The 20351-nt window shown below is 41.8% G+C and overlaps 1 protein-coding gene across 1 annotated transcript in view; it reads left to right on the top strand.

Moving 5' to 3' along the window:
- Positions 1-20351, top strand: part of POLN (DNA polymerase nu) — a 197903-nt gene that overhangs the window by 44351 nt on the left and 133201 nt on the right. The window contains exons 6-9 of the mRNA XM_030563754.1: positions 4394-4454; positions 5004-5068; positions 9969-10052; positions 11012-11101. Of these exons, the coding sequence (XP_030419614.1) occupies positions 4394-4454; positions 5004-5068; positions 9969-10052; positions 11012-11101 (300 nt within the window). The remainder of the gene's footprint in view (positions 1-4393; positions 4455-5003; positions 5069-9968; positions 10053-11011; positions 11102-20351) is intronic.

Genomic DNA, 20351 nt, shown 5'->3' with positions numbered 1-20351 from the left:
AAGTACAAATTGCATAGATAACGAATGGTCATGAAGTTCAAGTCTGGGTGGCTGAAAGCTCAATGATGCTTACACACCAGTCTGGATGCCAGTGTGGTCAACACTGTTCTCATAATTGTGGCCTGCTGTGCCCTTCACAATATATGTGAGGGTAAAGACGGGTACTTCCATACAGTGTGGGCACAAGACAGGACTTGTTTGTAAAGCATTTAGACAGCTAGATCCCACCTGCTTGCACGGTGGTCCTGGTTCTTTGAGGACAAGAGAAATCTGGGACACCTGATGTGCATGCATCCTGGAACAGTGGGATGCAGTGGGTGACTTCTGCATGTTTGAGGGACAATATCACATCCTATGCAGCTGCTGGAGTTGCACAGGAGAGACCATAGGCACATATTTGGGTGTGAATGTACCTTTGTGGAGGATAAGTCCATCAATGTCTATTGTCCAAGATGGTCAGAGATGCAACCCCATGCTCTGGGTATCCCTAAACCTATGGCTGCCAGAAGCTGGGACTGGATGACGGGATGGAAGATTTGATAAATTGCCCTGTTTATTTCCTCTGAAGCATCTGGCACCAGCCACTTTCAGAAGACAGGATACTGGGTTTGATGGACCATTGGTCTGACTCAGTATGGCTGTTCTTATGTTTTGTTCCTTCTAACTGTGTAATTAGCCTTTCATTTCTGTAACTATTGACTCTTTATAAACAATTGTGGCAGGGCACCTCAACAGCATTAAAGAACATAAGAATGGGGTTTTCCGGGTGTTCCTCCATGGTCCCTTGCGGCCTCCTTGCCTTGCCCTGGCCCTCATGAGCATCCTGTCAGGTGACGAGGTTGGCAGGATTGAGGAGGGGGTTGACCCACTTCAGGCTCTGTACTGTGAGCCTTGGGAAGCACCCCATCCAGTTCATCATAGAAAAGGCACGTATGATGATGTCATCTGGAATGAATGTTGGAGTCTTTGCTCTATGGTACAGGAGCCGCAGGTGCTTCATGTGTTCCTAGCATTGGGCTGGAGTACAGAGAATACCCACTTACTCCAGCCTCTATAACATTTCCTGGTATAGGAGAAGTTGTGGCGGATGGTATTCTCTGACCATACATGGATCAAGACTGCTGCATGCTTGGCAGAGTACTGCACTGATCAAAGGAGTGCAGTGAAAAATCATTCTCAAGTGATCAGCACAACTTGATACTAGTGGTGACAGCAGGGCAACAGGGACCTTTTATAGACGTGGGTAAAGGTTAAGCAGAAAAGGTTTCACTGCATTGTGGGAATGGGGCTGGAGGACCACTGGCAATTTTTCTTCAAGTGCTTGTTCGTGTCCATTGCATTGTAGGTGTGTATGCTTGCCACATGCACCGATACTGGAAGTTTTTCCCTCAGTGGTATCCATAGGGGACCGGCTCAGGCACCATCTGGAGTGGCACATGTATGCACTGGTATAAGGGACGCCATTGGCTCCCTCTCCCTCAGTCCCTTCTTACTGCCAGTGATGGTGCTGGAATGTCTCCTTGCCTTGGCAAGCTTACTCCTCTCAACTGTGCCTAGTTGTGAACTTTTTGTATATAGTTGTTAAAAACTTTGATAGTTTTATAGTTCCCTTAGTGTAGAGTTAGTGATAGTTTCTTAGTCCCAAATGTGACTTAGCTTAGGGACGGGAATACCCCAGTGACTGCTGCAAGAAGCCCATGCCAGTCAGTGATCACCATAGAAGCTGTCTGAAGTGTTTAGGGGAAACCCACATTAGCAACAAGTGTCGCATCTGCAACAGCTTCTTCCGCGGATCAAAAAGGAGCAGGACATTCATCTCCAAACACTACTTTTGAAGTCAGCCCTTGCACCGGCCTCAGACCTGACCAGATTGACAGTGTTCCTAGCAACGTGACCTCAGTGTGGAGTGGTCTGCTGACACCGCCCTGGTATGCCCTTGCCAGCATTGGTTCAGCACACTCATGGATCTGGCAGTGGCAGCCCTGTGGCCACTTCCCAGGCCCCCGGACCTACTCTCATGGGATCATGGTCAGTATCCAAACCTTGCCTCTCTCCACCTCAAAGCTTGGATGCTGTGTGGCTGAATCCAGAGGAACAGGCCTGCTCTAGTCAGGTACAGCAGGTTCTCTTGGAAAGCAGAAAGCCCTCCACTAGAGTGACTTACCTGGAAAAGTGGAAGTGTTTCGCCTGCTAGGTGTTGGAGTGCAACATCTCCCTGACCCAGTCATCTCTGCAGTCTATCCTGGATTACCTGTTCTACATAAAGTACCAAGGCCTCGCCTTCTCTTCGATTAAGTTGCTCCAGATAGCCATATCAGCCTTCCATCCTCGCATCCAGTGTAAGTCAGTATTCTTGCATGAGATGTTGATCAGGTTCTTGAAGGGCCTTGAAAGGCTCTTTCTACTGATCTGGGACTAGGTTCCCCAATAGGACCTCAGCCTTGTCCTCTCGAGGCACACAGGTCCACCCTTTGAGTCCATGGCTTCTTGTTCCCTTTCCCACTTGTTGTGGAAGGTTGCATTCTTTGTAGCAATTACCTCAGCGAGGTGTGTCTCCAAGATTAAAACCCTCACTTCGAAGCCCCCGTACGCTGTATTTTTACAAAGACAAGGTCCAGCTGTGGCCCCGTCCAGCTTTTCTGCTTAAGGTAATGTCTCACTTCCATGTCAACCAGGATATCTTCCTCCCAATGCTCTGTCTGAAGCCTCGTTCAACCAAAGAGGGGAGAGGTGGCTGCACACTGTGGATGTCAAGCATGTCCTGGCATTCTACCCCTTCACAGATTGACCCAGCTTTTTATCGTGATAACTGACAGGATGAAGGGCCTTCTGGTGTCCTCTCAGAGAATTTCAAATTGGATCACCACCTGCATCCATGCTTGTTACGAGTTGGCTCCGGCTGTGCCTCCACTGATAGTGAAGACCCATTTGACTAGGGTATAGGCGTCTTTGGCTGCCTTCCTGGTGCATGTCTCTATCCAGGATATATGCAGGGACATCATGTGGTCTTCAGTACATTCACGATGCATTACGCCATCACTCAGCAGGCCAGAGATTATGCTGGCTTCAGCAGAGCTGTGTTGTAATCAACACATCCATGAACTCCTACCCACTTCTGATGGTACTGCTTGGGGATCACTTATAATGGAATGGACATGAGTAAACACTCGAAGAAGAAAAGACAGTTACCTTTTCATAACCATTGTTCTTCAAGTGACCCACTCTCCTTTCCCACTGTCGGAGTCTCTGGCAAGAAAGAACTGAGGGAGGGGGAGGCGGCAGCGCCCCTTATATTGATGCATACGTGCATCACTCCAGAGGGTGCCAGAGCTGGTCCCCTATGGAAAGAAGTGAGGGAAAAACTTCTGGCACCAGTGCATGTGACAAACATACTCACCTACAATGGAATGTACATAAGCAACACATCTCGAAGAACAACAGTTACTAAAAATTAACTGTCTTTTCTCCCTCCTCCTTGTAACCTTTTATATACTTGAAAACTATTATCATATCCCCTCTCTGTCTTCTCTTCTCCAGACTAAACAAACCCAGTTTTTTCAATCTTCCCTCAAAGTTACTGTTTTCTAGACCTTTAGTAATTGTGTTGCTCTTCTCTGGACTTTCTCCATTTTGTGGCACCCAGAACTGGACACAGTACTCCAGTTGAGGCCTAATCAGTGTGGAATAGAGTGGAATAATTACTTTGTGTGTCTTGCTTACAACACTCCTGGAAATACATCCCAAAATGATATTTCCTTTTTTTCCCCCAATAATGTTACACTGTTGACTCATATTTAGCTTGTAATCCACTATGATCCCTGGATCCCTTTCTGCAGTACTCCATCCTAGGCAGTCATTTCCTATTTTGTATGTGTGCAATTGATTGATTGGTCCTTCCTAAGTGGAGTACTTTGCATTTGTCCTTATTGAATTTCATCCTATATACTTTCACACCATTTCTCCAGTTTGTCCAGATCATTTTGAATTTTAATACTGTCCTCCAAAGCATTTGCAACTCCTCCCAGTTTGGTATCATCCACAAACTTTGTAAGTGTACTCTCTGTGCTATTATCTGTGCATATAAATTTCTCAGCATGAATATGAATTTACATTACAATGAGTATTTCTCTTTATATATCACTTAGAAGAATGAGGCACATGTGCTCATCATTAGCATTATTGTACCTCTCCCAGCAAGACTACATGTTTATGCACCAGATTGTAATTCTGCTGATCACACAGAGTAGTACTGCACTCCACATGTGGTCCCATTTATTTAATAGTACTACTTGTGGAGTCACATAGTACTCACGGTGAATAACAATATCACACTCTGGCCCAATTTCATAATTAAAATAAGTTTATATTGAAAAGATTGTGTTCTGCCTTACAGGTTCAAGGCTTGTGGAAAATCTTTTGTACTTTGGAGCTTCCCTTAATAAAAATTTTGGCAGGTGAGACAATGAGTGAAAAATAAGGTTGTTCAACAATTTTTCCAGACAGCATTTTCTAGTATGATTCATAATGCTTAATAGTTAAATAGAGGGTTGCACATTTAAAGTGCTATATAATCATCATATCATCCTCACAACACTTCTCTAATGCTGTTTTCCTCATTTTACAGATGGAGAAACAGAGCTTAAGACCAAAACTGTCAAACTTGGGTGCCTAAAGATAGGCACTTAAATCCATATTTAGGTACCTAGAAAAGCGTACCTCTGAAAATCAAGCCATTTTTCTAAGTACTTAAATATGGACATAGGTGTCTAATTCTGAACTTTGCACCCAAGTTTAAAAAATATGTCCCTTGTGACTTACTCAGGGTTACGTTCAAAGTCAGTGGCAAAAATGGGAGTAGAAACTAGGAATTCCTGGTTCCCAAGGTGGTGCTTAGTCCATTATACAACACTATCTTTTAATATTATAGTTTCAATATAGTATTGATGCCTCTAAGGTTTTTTCAAAATTGTATTTTGTTCTCAGTTATATACTTGTATTTACAGTGATGGAAACCAATAAAATACACGTGAATAAAGAAGAACTAAAAAGAACATCAGAGATTCTAGGGGTAAACTATTGTATTTCCTTTTTTTTGACAATTTTGAAATTGTGCAACATATAGTGCAGTGGTTCCCAAACTTGTTCCACAGCTTGTGCAGGGAAAGCCCCTGGCCATTCTGACCCAGCCCCAAGGGCAGCTCTAGGAATTTTGCCACCCCAAGCATGGCAGGCAGGCTGCCTTCCGCGGCTTGCTTGCGGACAGTTCGCTGGTCCCGCGGCTTCGGCAGACCTCCCACAGGTGTGCCTGCAGGAGGTCCGCCGAAGCCGCGGAACCAGCGGACCCGAGGCAGGCAAGCCGCTGAGGGCAGCCTTCCTGCTGCCCTCGAGGTGCCAGCAGAGGCCTCCCCCCCCCCGCAGCTTGCACCCCAAGCACGTGCTTGGCGTGCTGGGGCCTGGAGCTGCCCCTGCCCGGCCCGCCAGGGGCTTTCCCTGCACAAGTGGTGGAACAAGTTTGGGAACCACTGATATAGTGTAAGGACCAATCCCCCACTGACAGGAAGAGGACAAGATTATAGTTAGAAAATTATTTTGATGTTCATTTCCATTTTGACTTTGTAATATGTTCTACAATTAATAGTCTTGTAGCCCATAGACTTTTGTTATATGAAAGTTCAAATATAATTTTGGGTCCTCTGATATATTGTAACTAATGATGAGTTAACTTAAAGTTGGGATAATTTTAAATTTATTTATAGAAGCAAGATGTAGACTTATTTACCCTTTATAAGTCAGACAGTTTATTGTTTTATGTGTAAATGGTTTTCTGATTTTGAGTGTCCATTCACCAGACATCTTTGTTCCTATCTTTGTTCTTATCTTTTAGTATTCCTGCTTTTCAAGTAATACTTTTGGAAGACAGTATAACAAAGCCTTATAGGGTCAGATTTGACCACCAAAACAAGTATTTTCATAGGTTTACCTCCAGATATGAATTGACATACTGCAGTATTGCCATCTCCAAAATTAAAGAAAAATCATGTCAACCCCCATCTTCCAAAATCATGACATTTAAAAATAAATATTGTGCGTTTTAATCTTCGATTTTTTGAATTCCCCTTGCCCAACCTTACTGTAGGTGCGTGACATTTAGTGTTGACAACTCTCCCAAATTAATGAATGACAGTGATTTTTAGCTCCTGTTGCCTGAGGGTGCAGAGTTCCAGCTTCTCCCCCAAACCACAACATTCTAATTTATTAAATCTCCCACTCTCACATCTGCCCATTCCCTGCAGTTGAGCAATTAATTCTGCCCTTCATTCCCCACATCAGTTCTGCTCCTTGATCTCACCTTGATTTTTTCTGTAGTCTTGGGTTTTTCAGCACCCTCTCTCAAGCCTGGGGAGTGTGTGTGTCTCTACAGGGCCTTCCTACCCCATTATTCCCCGCTTACTAGGCCTGGTGTTGCAGCCAGGAAGGTGAGAGGATGGTGGAATATTAGGGAGTAGACTGACCCAGAGTTTGCAGGAGGGGCAAGGGGAAGAGGGAGCAGACTCATCCTGAGCTGCCAGGATGTTTCTCCTCTTTTCTCTCCACCCCCTCTCCTGTGAGAATGGCCTCAGCTGCTCCCTCTCCTCTACTCCTCCAAAATTAGATTCCCCTGGCACCTGAGGGAAGGGGAAAGAGAGATATGGCTAACTCCTGCAGCAGCTCTGATTGGAGGGTGGGGAAGTGGGAGATGGCAGCCAGTCAGAGAGTGTTTTCCTCCCAGTCAGGAGTGAAATTTGCTAGAGGGCTGGCACTTCTTGCATGATAGTGAGACTAGCTCCAGACTCAGCCAAAAGCATGTTACTTGTAAGAAAATCACAAGAGTTGGTAGACCTTATACTGGATCAGATCTGAGATCCAGCTGGTCCAGTATCCTGTCTGACAGAAGCCAGTACCAGATATTTCAGAGGAATGTGTAAAATCCCTGCAATGGGCAGATGTGGGATATTCTCTCATATAGCTTCTCTCTCCATTCATCACAAATGGGTAATGCCTCTCACCTGCGGAATTTGAAGGTGGTCCAGTGTTGTTGCTGGAGGTTCCAGTGCTAAGCCCTACCCTTCAACTCAAGCCACTAGAATTTCTGCCTCTGGCTGTGGAACAAGTTAGTGGTTCAGTTTCTCCTCACCACTTTGTTGTATAATTGTATTTTTTACTTTTTTTAATGCAGTGGTGACTTCCTTTCAATTTCTGCCTTTGTTTTCTCTGTCAAGAATTGAGGAATCACTGGAGTTTTGAATTTCTAGCTCTCTGGTTTCTCCAATGCAGCCACCTCTCTTGTGGGTTCCCTCTGCCTCCCACCATAGCAGCAGTAAAGCCCTGCAAGCATCAGGCTAAGTCTAAGAGTTTCTATAGGGAGCTTTGAGGAGCCTCAGAGATCAAGTTATGTCTTCCTGCTGCAAGCTGCTGACCGTGCCTTTGCTAGCACAATGGGCTCTGAGTCATTTAGGCATGCAGAGTTCTAGACCACCATCCAAAGCAATGACTCCTCTGTAGAAAGGCTTGATGTAAGGGATTCCCAGGGAGAGGAAAACTACTAGCAGCTTTCTTTTGAACAAGTGTTGCAGACTCCAGAGACTCCAAGTTCCAAAAAGCAAGTGTCCCCTTCAGAAGGCAGCAACGCATATTGTTAACGAGCAAGTGGTGTAAAAATAAAGGTATAAAGTCTTGCTTTTTTTCCTTCTCACTGTGAGGGAGTGTTTGCTGCAGCTTTTGTCATACGCAGAAGCTCTCACTGTGCTCTGTGTCAGGCTCACTGCTCCTCCCCCACTCTGCTCAATATTTGGGTATGCAGAGAAGTCTGTTGCACTGTAGCCTGAAGCAGAACTTCACAGGAGTAATGGGAATTATGCCTGTCTGGCTTTCAGCCCATGTAAGCTGATAGGTAGGGAAAAAGGGCTAAGAGTCTGCCTGGGACTTAACTATCTTGAGCAGTTTTGTATCATCTGTAAATTTTGCCACCTCTCTTTTTGCCCCCTTTTCCAGATCATTTATGGATATGTTGAATAGTACAGACCACTGGGGGACACCACTAATTACCTCTCTCCATTCTGAAAACTGATGATTTATTCCTTCCCTTTGTTTCCTAACTTTTAACCAGTTACCAATCCCTTTGAAACCTTATGGCCTTTCCCTGATCCCTATCCTACCTTCCGGGTTTGCCAGCCCAAATGCATCTCCCTTCTCCCAGAGAGTGACTGTAGACATTCCCAGCAGTCCCCCTCTGCTGCCAATTTCCTGACTATTATCCTAGCCCAGCTCGTTCCCCCTCAGCTGGGCTTCCTCATTCAGTCAGGAGATTGCTTAGCCACCTGATTCCTCCTAGCTATGGCCTGTTGGGTTAATTAGCCCCCTTCTCAGTCTGCATTAATTCTTTCAAGGCAAATGTGGGGTGAACACCCCATCACAAGGACTTAAGCATATATTTGCCTTAAAGTTAGGCAATATAATTTAAAGTTGTTGTTTAATGCTAATAATTGGCGGTTGAAGAATTTTTACAGCTTTGGAAGAACTTTTCTGTGGGTTGAGTTGAATGGTGGAGATTAGTCTTGGAGCCTCTAGAAACAACATAAAATCACCTCCAAAGTCCACAGGCATTACTCCTTTGTGATGAATCAGAAGAGAAACTGATAATTTTGTTTCTGTTATCAGGTAAAATATTTCTCAGTTTGCCTCCATGTTAGGGTTCATCCTGTTCTATAGAGATTAGCTTAAGCCCCGCAGCATGAGATTTAATATTACTTACAGTTTTTCATCAGTAATTATATCTGTGGATATTCTTGTTATCCACATAAATATCCAGTCCCTTTTTAACAGTTGCAAAGCTTTTGGCCTCAGCAATTTCCTGTTACAATGAGTTCCACAGTCTTATTGCACAATGTATGAAAAAAGTATTTTTATCATACATCTGAGGAAGTGGGTATTCACCCACGAACGCTCATGCTCCAAAACGTCTGTTAGTCTATAAGGTGCCACAGGATTCTTTGCTGCTTTTACAGATCCAGACTAGCACGGCTACCCCTCTGATACTTTATCAATTTTGAATTTCCTACACTTTTTTAATTTCATGGAATGTCCCTTGTTCTTATGTTGCAAGGCAATGAGAAAGAGAAGAGAAGTTTCTGATCTACCTTCTTTATAATATTCATTATTTCATACACTTTATTTCATCCCCTCCCATTTGTCTTCTTTCTAAGGTAAACAATTCCATTTTTTTTTTCAGTTTCTTCATATGAGAGTTTTTCCATTACATTGATCATTCTTATTGCCCTTCTGTGAGCATGTTCTAATTCTGTAATATCCTTTCTCAGATGAGGTGATAAATGCTGCAACAGAGTATTGTGAATTCGGCCACATCATTGATTCATGTAATGGAATTGTAATATTTTCTGTATAATTCTCCATCTCATTTCTTATGGATCCTAAAATCTTGTTTATTTTTTTGACTGCAACCGCACATTCAGCAGAGGTCTTCACTGTGCAGTCCACATAATAATACCTAGGTCCCTTTCCTGAGTTAATACAATTAATTTAGAAATTTGTAAAGTGCATGAGTAGTTTTAATTTTTCCCTCCAATGTGCATTCCTTTGCATTTATCAACACTGAACTTCATTTGCCATCATGTTTCCCATTCACCTAGACGGTGTAGATCTCTAAAGTTCTTCACAGTCCTTTCTGGTCCTGACTAACCTAAATAACTTGGTCCACTGCAAATTTTGCTAGTCACTAAGTATTACTCAGCCCCTTTCCAAATCATTGATAATTATGAGAAACTAAACATAGATAGCCAACAATGGTGACACATACAGTGATCAAATTGCAAGTAAGTAAAAATAGTCCTGAATGCTTGTTAAATTAGACTGTAACTGTAAATTGAACAAAGTAGTTCAAGTGGAATAATTATGATGTACCAATTTTATAGTTGCGATTGAAAGAGCTTGAGCAGGAAGCCCATCGAGCTGCTGGACAACAATTCCTATTGACCAGCAGTAGTCAGCTGAGAGAGGTACTGTTTAGATTGCTACTTTTCTTTAAATTATTAACACTAAAAATATTATTCATGGAGAGGGATTATGAAGCAGTAATGCTCAAAACCTTGAAAATCTTGTTCTTATTGTACTAGTTATATCATTGGATGATGATGATGATGATGGAGGATATGTCATCAGCTTTCTCACAAACATAGCGTTTACCCTTTTTGACCTGAGCAAAGTTTGGGGCCCTGGGGATTTTCCAGCTGGAAGAAGAAACTGATGGAGTGTGGTATTTTCTTTGATGAAGTCTTGTTTATTTTTTAACAAGGAACGTATAAAGTCCTGTGTCTCTGAATGCAGAAGGAACCAAGAACAAAAGGAGCAATTTCTTAGCTTAAGTCCCTAGGCCTTGTTGGCCAACACCAGATCCAAAAGCTCTTTCGCTAGCTTTTTCTAGCATCACACCATGCTCCCAACCTCCAAACTGGCTTTCTTGTCTTTCCCTCTCCCTCTGGTCTTGCCTGTTCTCTGTTTCTGTGTGATCTGCCTTCACACACACATGCACAACCACACACTCCAAAAAAAATATTCAGCTGAAAGTTCCTATGCAGGTTCACCACGCACCATTTGTCTTAGGTGGGGGCTTATGCTTTCTGTCATGTTAACTGAAGGGTGAGTTCACATTTGTCAGTCTCAGTGGGGTTTTAACTCAACCCATAACAAGGTTTCACCCAGGTCATGGCAATAGCAATGCATTTGACTTATCTGTTTTAGGCATCTTTAAAATTAAAGAAGAAGCCTGTTTGCTTTTGATAAATACAACAATTTTTAACAAATATCTAACAATTTTTCCCCATTTTGTTCCCTTTGATACAATATGCTTTTTGTTTTCTATAGAATTTAAAGCCAGATGCACAATAGTAATGCTCCATTATGTTTCAATTTTCAAACATTTCCATCACCTTGAAATATATAATTTTTGTTAATATAGGTATTGTTTGAAAAACTAAAGCTCCATATGCTGTGTGAGAAAATTCCCAGAACTGAGATGCAGCATCTTCAATCCACTTCTGAAGTTGTGGTGAGAACTAAAAGATTTTTTAAACATATACCTAGTTTAGAATTTGCTAGCATAATGAACTCGTATTTATTTGTTGTTTTTAAGTTTTAAACTTGATTCAAATTTACAGTCCGATTTACTTAGATCAGAAATTCTCAAACTTTTTCATATGATGGAGAGAGCTGTCTTATGGATGACCTCACTGATATTCATGATCAAGTAACATCCCTGTGGCTTCTACAGCAATAATGTAAGGAAAAGTAATATTAAGAAAGTTTAGTGTATTTCTATCTGTCTTTTGATGCAACTTAATATCTGGAAATCAGGAGGAGAGCTGGCAGCCAGCTTTCCAGGCAGCTTTCTGCTGACTACCAGTAAGTATTCTTGGGAATTGCTTCTGGACATTGGGGGGTCCCTTGTCTTAGTTTAGTTCTATGGCTATGATGTGTCTGGTACATTTGGCTAACTGTATGCATGAAAGGCTGGGAAGGTGAGAAAAAATGATGGCATAACTTGGAAAAATGACATAATAGAGAGACATTTAATGGAATGAAGTTGGAAAGACAAAAATATAGACAGGCTTGGAAGGATTAAAGTTTATTCAGTAAATGTTGGTAATCATCAGATCATCCACACACAAATGAAAAAATATTTCCATCAATAATAGAAATTTACATATAGGCAAAGTAAGAAAAATGCTGCTTGTGAACTTAGTTTGATTTAAGGATTTACTTTGTATATTTTGACACATGATGTTAACAATTTGTTTTTATAATAGTTATAAAGCTTTAACTTTTTGAATCTCAACGTCTATTGTTATTAAACAATCCTGATCTCCCCTTTTCTTATCCCTCCTTAATTTCCTGCAACTATGAAAATTTAAATTGATAAAACAGAAAAAATGCTTAAAAATAAACATAGATATTATCCGTTGAAACTATTAAAAAAAATATCAAATGATGGAGGCTCAGGTAGAGCACACAGTGCAGTGCAAGAAAGAGAAAAGACTAACTGGATAGAAAGAGATAGTAAGGAAAAATTACATCAAAATCTATTAGAGGAAGGATAAGAAAAAGTGAACTCAGGAACAGAAAAAAAGTGTAGCAAAAATGAGAAACACAGTAAATTACATTTTAAAAAATATTAAGTAGAAAGTTGTTTGACAGTTTATTACGAATAAATATTGTACATAAGAAACCATGCACAACTGTTTAATGCTCTCATTCTACAGGCATATAACCTTGGGGGCCTGTTATTGCATTGATGGTTTTCATCCTTGTTTTTTTTCAGTAATGATAGTGAGACTTTATAGGAATACAATTTATTGATTGTTGCATCAGTAGACTTGTAATCTGCTTAAACATTTTTCTTCACTTTCAGAATCATCATGATCTCATTTTAGTTTTCTTGTGCCAGAAATTAAAGAGAATTTTTGTCCAATGTAGATACTGTTTATCAAGAATAAAAATGCTAGTGAAGAACTCAGTTGCTCCTGGTATTTGCAGGCTTAATATAGAAAAGATTCTGATTATAATTCTATTTAGCTACTACAGAGTTTTTCAGGGAAAATGGCGTATTCTCTAGATTTTTGGCTATGAAGTTCTTACAATTCCTCTGAACCTTACCTTGTTATTGCCAGGAAGATAGACCTAATGGCAGGTGTTTTCTCACCTGTAGAAGGGACTCTCTTGAACTTGGTAGTGTGCTGCCTAGGTATATTTTAACTTTCAGTATTCCTTCCTTGCTTTTTAAAAACATTTATTCCTAGGGACAGGCATTGGAACAGACTACTAGGTAAAATACTCACAGGGGGAGGGATAGCTCAGTGGTTTAAGCATTGGCCTGCTAAACCCAGGGTTGTGAGTTCAATCCTTGAGGGGGCCACTTAGGAATCTGGGGCAAAAATTGGTCCTGCTAGTGGAGGCAGGGGGCTGGACTCGATGACCTTTCAAGGTCCCTTCCAGTTCTAGGCGATTGGTATATCTCCAATTATAATAATATAATTATAATATAATAATAAAGGCACTCATGGAGGCAGTTCACTGGAGAGGTTTTGGCACCAAAGTGCTCCCTATAGATAGATGTAGAGGTAATGTAGATAGATGGCTTGGAACTCTGCCAAAAGGCCAATGTTTTGCCCAGCAGCGGCTCCAGGCACCAGCGGCAAGCTGTAGGGGGCGCCCTGGCGGTCCCTGCAAAGAGCGGCAGTCAGGCAGCCTTCGGCGGCTTGCCTGTGGGAGGTCTGCCAGTCCCGTGGATTCGGTTGCAGTTGGGCGGCAGGTACAATGAAGACATGGGACCAGCGGATCTCCCGCAGGCAAGCCGCTGAATCTGCGGGACCAGGGACCATCCGCAGGCGCGCCACTGAAGGCAGTCTGCCTGCTATGCTTGGGGCAGCAAAAAAGCTAGAGCCACCCCTGGTTTTGCCTCCATTTGGTAGAAGCCCCTCACTCTACTGTCTCTGTCTGGTTTGATGAGAGACCATCAGACTCAGATCTTGGAGACAGTCTGTTTCCCGTTTTTTCTGTCATCTCTCTTCATACTTCCACCTCGGAAGACACAGACTGATCAACCTCAGTGGTAGACCATTTAGGAGTAGGCAAGTGCAACTTGTTCATCACCTTTCTGCCAGTGTCTTCCTCCAGCTGCAAGATATACAGGCTGAACTATTAGCAGCGGCTATCTCATTAGTGGGGCAGCAGCTTTTGTTGGTCTCTCTCTGAATATGGCACAAACATTGATCCCTGCTAAGTGAACAGTTCTGTGGGATGACATTTGATGCCTGTGGCTGGAATAGGAATCATCATTTTTTTATGTACAGCCCTCTTTACATGAGGCCTTTTCACTAGGTCTGTCAATTTAATCGCAATTAACTCACTTCATTAACTCAAAAAAAATTAATCATGATTACTCAGTTTTAATTGCACTGTTAAACAATAGAATATCAATAGAAATGTAATAAATATTTTTGATATTTTTCTACATTTTCAAATGTATTGATTTCAGTTACAACACAGAATACAGAGTACAGTACTCACCTTGTATTATTTTTTGTTACAAATATTTGCACTGTAAAAATGATAAACAAGAGCAATTATATTTTTCAGTTCATAATACAAGTACCGTACTGCAATCTCTTTATTGTGAAAGTGTAACTTACAAATGTAGATTTTTTTTTGTTTGTTACATAACTGCACTCAAAACCAAAACAATGTAAAACTTGAGCCTACAAGTCCACTCAGTCCTACTTTGTATTCAGCCAATTGCTAAGACAAACAAGTTTGTTTACATTTATGGGAGATAATGTTGCCCCCTTCTTATTTATAACGTCACCTGAAAGTGAGAACAGGCATGACACTTTTGTAGCCAGCATTGCAAGGTATTTACATGCCAGATATGCTGAGCATTCATATGCCCCTTCATACTTTGGCCACCATTCTAGAGGACATGCTTCCATGCTGATGATGCTCATTAAAAAAATGAGTTAATTAAATTTGTGACTGAACTCCTTGGGGGAGAATTGTATGTCTCCTGCTCTGTTTTACTCACTTTTTGCCATATATTTCTTGTTATAGGAGTCTCAGATGATGACCCAGCATGTTTGTTTTAAGAACACTTTCATTACAGATTTGACAAAATGCAAAAAAGGTACCAATGTGAGATTTCTAAAGATGGCTACAGTACTCAGCCCAAGGTTTAAGAATCTGAAGTACCTTCCAAAATCTGAGAGGGACGAGGTGTGGGCAATGCTTTCAAAAGTCTTAAAAGAGCAACACTCCAATGCGGAAATTACAGAACCCGAATCACCAAAAAAGAAAATCAACCTTCTGCTGGTGGCATCTGACTCAGATGATGAAAATGAATGTCCATCAGTCAGCACTGCTTTGGATTATTATTGAGCAGAACCCATCGTCAGCATGTCTTCTGGAATGGTAGTTGAAGCATGAAGGGACATATGAATCTTTAGCGCTTCTTGCAATGCCAGATACAACAGATCAATGTGAACGCCTTTTCTCACTTTCAGGTGACATTGTAAACAAGAAGCGGGCAGTATTATCTTCTTCAAATGTGTAAACAAACTTGTTTGTCTGAGCGATTCTCTGAACAAGAAGCAGCACTGAGTGGACTTGTAGTTCTAAAGTTTTACATTGTTTTATTTTTGAATCAGTTTTTATATGCATAATTCTACATTTGTAAATTCAACTTTCATGATAAAAAGATTGCACTACAGTACTTGCATTAGCTGAATTGAAAAATACTATTTCCTTTGTTTTTTACAATGCAAATATTTGTAATAAAACATAAATATAAAGTGAGCACTGTACACTTTGTATTCTGTGTGGTAATTGAAATCAATATATTTGAAAATGTAGAAAACATCCAAACATATTTAAATGGTATTCTGTTATTGTTTAACAGTGTGATTAATTGCAATTAATTTTTAAAATCTTTTGACAGCCCTATTTTTCATCTTTCTTTGGCCTTTCATCAGCTCCAAGAATCTTTGTCAACCTTTTTTTGGGATGATTATTGCCTCCTTCAGAGATAAGATATCTGCATTTTTCACCACTTGTATGATATCTCCAGCAGATCTCAGTGCAGAGAGAAGGTGATTTTGGGCTCAAGGAGAGAGAGGTTCTTTGACAACATGAGTTTGTGAACAGTTAGGATGAGATTCTTTTATCTCATTCACAATATTTGACACCTTGAGGCTAGGCTCTGCTCATACTTTGAGAGTATCTTGCTTCCCTTAGAGCAACAAACATCAAGCAGCTACTTCAGACCCTACTGAGATCCAGCTACAACAATTTGATAGGCCCTTGGTCTCCTAGGATTCACATACAGTTTGACTCCTGTTTAGATATAGCTAAGTGAGCGATTTTTTACATGAGGCCTTTTCACTTGTTTGTTCTGTCAGTGTGGAATCACTTCACCTATTCAGTCCTTCAGGTCATGAAATGGAGCAGATAAGGGAAATCTCTGTCTGAAATTCCTGAAGTCAGGATCACTATGAAAGCCTTCCTGGCCAATTTGTGGCACGTGGGTACTAGGAAATTTCTAGAATACAAGAGGAGCACTGTGGATAAGGGATAAGCCATAAGATGCCTAGTGACCCTCGCAATTGCCACTGCCACTCTGAGTTAGTTTCTCAGACCCGAAGAAGAGCTCTGTGTAAGCATAAAAGCTTGTCTCTTTCACCAGAAGAAGTTTGTCCAGTAAAAGATCCTACTTTATTCACCTTGTCCCTCCACTCTGAGTGACAGTTGCACAGCTTTAACTTATGTAACAAAGTAGCACCCTAAACTGTCAGTTGAGAATGGAAGCCTTTTGGACATTTAATTGAGTGAAAAGTTGGAGTGTAGTACTTTCAGCTTGTGAATATATTCATGGGAAAACTCAACATTCAGAACTGTCTCCAAGGAAATGAGAACTGAACAACAATTTGCAGCAGTCTGTATTCCAGGATAGGAGATACCACAGACAGTATCAGTCAACAACAAAAATGTGGACTACTTCTGATTTCAGAAACTGGGAGACAAAGCCATGGAAAAACCTATGTCTTTTGTGTCATAGGAACATAGGAATTATCATACTGGATTAGATCCATGGTCCATTTAATCCAGTATTCTGCCTCCAACAGTTGCCAGCACAGTATGCTTTAGAGGAAAGTATGATAAATCTCACGATAGGCAGATATGAGGCAATCAGCCCCCTTGCAGATGTAATCTAATCCATAATAGTTAGAAATGGGTGTAAACCCTAAAACATGAAGTTTCATCTCCTTTGCTAATATACTCTGTTAGTTAGCATTAAAATTAATAATACTGGATGTTATCTGTATAAATGTCCCAATCCCTCTTTGAATTTTGTTTAGTTCTTGTCCTCAGCAACGAATCCTTGGTAATGAGTTCTGCAGCCTAAGTGTTATGTGAGATACTATTTCCTTTTATCAGTTTTGGTTTTGCTACCTTTAAATTTCATTGGATGTTTCTTTAGTCATATACTATGAGACATAGAGAACAAATTCTTCTTTGAGTAGTTGCACATGTGCATTCTGCTCTTGGTGTCTCTGTGCCCAGCGCACAGTCATGGGAAACTTTTTCCCTCGTCAGTATCTCTTGGGCAGCTCAAGCACTTCTGCTGCTGCACAGCGCTGCATGCAGGTATAAAGGGCAGAACCACCTCCAGTCCCTGATAGCTTTTTCTTACTACTGTAACAGTCATTGGAACGCCTGTCAATTGCTAGAGCAGTTTTCTCTCAAACTTTATGTACATAGTCTAGTTATAATTAGTTGTTACTGTAGTTAGTAAGTTTTAGTAGTTTAAACACTTTGCTTATATTGTTTTCCCCCATTTTGGGGTTCTGTTGCCAGTACCAAATCATGCCCTGATCACTAGGCTTCAAACCATGTGCTTCCTGCTCAAAGCTTATGCCTGTGAGGAACCTGCACAGCAGTTGTTTCAAGTGCTTGGGCAAGGCATATATGAATGATTGATGCCAGATTTGACCAGAGGAAGAGCTCCACACCCAAACTCTGTAAAGCAAGGGGAAAGGGAGTCGACTAGAGTGCAAGAGAGAAACAAGCATTCCTCCTCCAGCATCACTCATTGACTCTAGTGTCAGAATGGGCACCGTTGACTCTGATTCCAGAAACTACACTGTCAACTTTAGCATCAATGCATCCACCAAATATGATCTCAGTGCCAACTATGCCAGAGTGTGATGTTCCCTGAAGGTATTATCTGGACCAGTGATCTGCTAGGTCACTCCAATCCTTGACTCTGCGAGCCAGCCTTATCTTGCTCTGCTGTGAGAACCCCCGCTCCTGGGCTGTTCACACACACCTTCTAGCATGTAAGCTGCTCCTTGGATTGTGCAACTGAATGACACTGGCCAATATCTCTGATCTCAGACACAACCCTGGGAACCTCCATCTTGCAGTGTCCAGTTATGCCCGTTGGATGCTGCAAGCTTATATGAGTTTGTCAATTTAACAAATAAATTGATATATACCAGGCTTGTTATCCCAAGGGAAGTCTCTGGCATGCTTCAAACCAAATGCACTGCTTCAGGTAGAATAAACAAACAGATTTATTAACTACAAAGATAGATTTTAAGTGGTTATAAGTCAAAACATAAGTCCTATTTGGTCAAATGAAATAAAAGCAAAACACATTCTAAGCTGATCTTAACTCTTTCAGTGCCCTTACAAACTTAGATGCGTCTCACCACAGACTGGCTGGTTGCTCTTCAGGCTCTCCCCTTTGATCAGCACTTCAGTCACTTGCTGGTAGCGGTTTCTGTAGATGTAGGTGGAAGAGAGAGGAAGAGCTTGGCAAACATCTCTCCCTTTTATCATGTTTTTTCTTCCCTCTTGGCTTTGCCCCCACCCCCGAGTCAGGTGAGCATTACCTCATCGCAGTCCCAAACTGACCAAAGGAAGGGGGGGTGGCTCATGCGAGAGTTCAACAGATCCTTTTGTTGCTGCCTAGGCCAGCATCCTTTGTTCCTGTGAGGCTGGGCTGGGTTTGTCCCATACATGCCTTGATGAAATACTCTTAGAGAGTGTTTGCCTGTGCTTATTTTAAGTCATGAAGACACATTTCAGCCTCATAACTATATACATGAAATTACAGCCTATAACATCACTATAACAACAATGCTCAGTGCATCATGAGCCTTCCAAAGACACCCAACATGACAGACTTTGCATTGGATACCACACAGTCATTTTGCAAGGATGAACATGGGGTTATGCTGGGTGTTCCCCAAGATACAGAGAGTCACACAGAGGCATTTGCAGCAGTGAAGAATTTACTCTGCTTCTCGATGCCAGTATTAGCTCCCTAGGTACTGTTAAACACCGATGACCCTCACAAAGCCTGCATAACAGAGACTGTCTTACAAAAGCTCCAGCAAATCCTGGGATCAGCCCTTTTTCCTATGTCACCCAGTTCAGACATTAGGTCATAGATGATGACTGGAATGATGCTGAACTCCTCCATCCATTTTGGCTTGCCCTTTGCAAAGAACTAAAAAACAAGCTGGCATGGGTGGATCCACCCCCCTTCCCTATTTAGAGGCCTTGCCAGGCCTGTGTATCCAGATAGACAGCAGGCTGCATGAACGTCAACTGGAACATAGGTTGATAAGCCTACCTACCTCCTTCACTCACCTAACAGTCAGTCCTCAGGCCCAAGTGAGCTCAGCCTCAATCAAGCCCATACCAACTGACATTGGATGACCCTGCCTATCCCCACGTGAATGAAAATGCAGAAGACAGGAGAACCTCTGCTTCTATTATGGAGTCCAGGACATGTAGTATCCAAGTGTCCTGACAAAATCCTTGCTAAGCTGATAATAGGGAAGAAACTAACTCCACACCCAATCAGAGACCCGAAGCTGGCAACCATCAGGAAGACACCCCAAAATTATGCTAACCTAGAAGTTCCTCATCCACCTCCACTTCTACAGATTCCCCTGCAATTGCAGATCCTGCAAGTCAAGTAGGCCTTTCCTATAAAATAGGCATTGATTCGGGAGTGGGAGACAATTTCATGTATTTTTTTCATGACCCAGGTCCTCAGTCTCCCACTACAACTCAGCATTACCTTAGACCTGGTAGAAACAGTAGATGGGTCTCCACTGGCATCGGTCCTAGTTACACAGGAGACTGCACTGCTGGAAATGGTGATTGGGGAGCACCGGGAAGCCTTATGAGCTAACCTTATTTTCTCCCCACATTTCTTCCTGAATTTAGGGGCACCCTGGCTCATTTGTCACAATCACCATATTCTATGATCCAATATGTCATTACTTTCCCATTAAGGTTCCACAGGAAGAATTGCCTTCTCATTCAAGAACTGAAAACCCAATAAACCAAGGCAGAGGATTCTAGTCTGGTAAACCAGACATTCCCCTATGTGGTGGCAACTGTCTTGGACCTAAAAACTCCATCCCTGCATGATGGACCGCATCTTCTTATGAAATACTGGCACTACCACAATGTCTTTGAAAAACAGAATGCAGACTCACTCTCCCTGCATCATGTTTATAATTGTCCTGTCGACATTAATCTCGGAGCCAACATTCAGTTTGCATGTATATTCTATGTCTGAATCAGAACTAGCAATAGTAAGGGATTAGCTCCAGGAAAACCTAGCTAAAGGCTTTATCCACTGCTCTACCACCCCCGCAGGCACCCCAGAAATTTTTGTGAAGAAGAAAGGAAGCTCTCATTCTGTGTAGACTACAGGGTACTGAACCAAA

Source organism: Gopherus evgoodei, chromosome 5 (assembly GCF_007399415.2).
Source record: "Gopherus evgoodei ecotype Sinaloan lineage chromosome 5, rGopEvg1_v1.p, whole genome shotgun sequence".
Classification (NCBI taxonomy): Eukaryota; Metazoa; Chordata; order Testudines; family Testudinidae; genus Gopherus; species Gopherus evgoodei.
The sequence above is the reverse complement of the archived record's forward strand: the minus strand, read 5'-3'. Positions and strand labels throughout refer to the sequence as shown.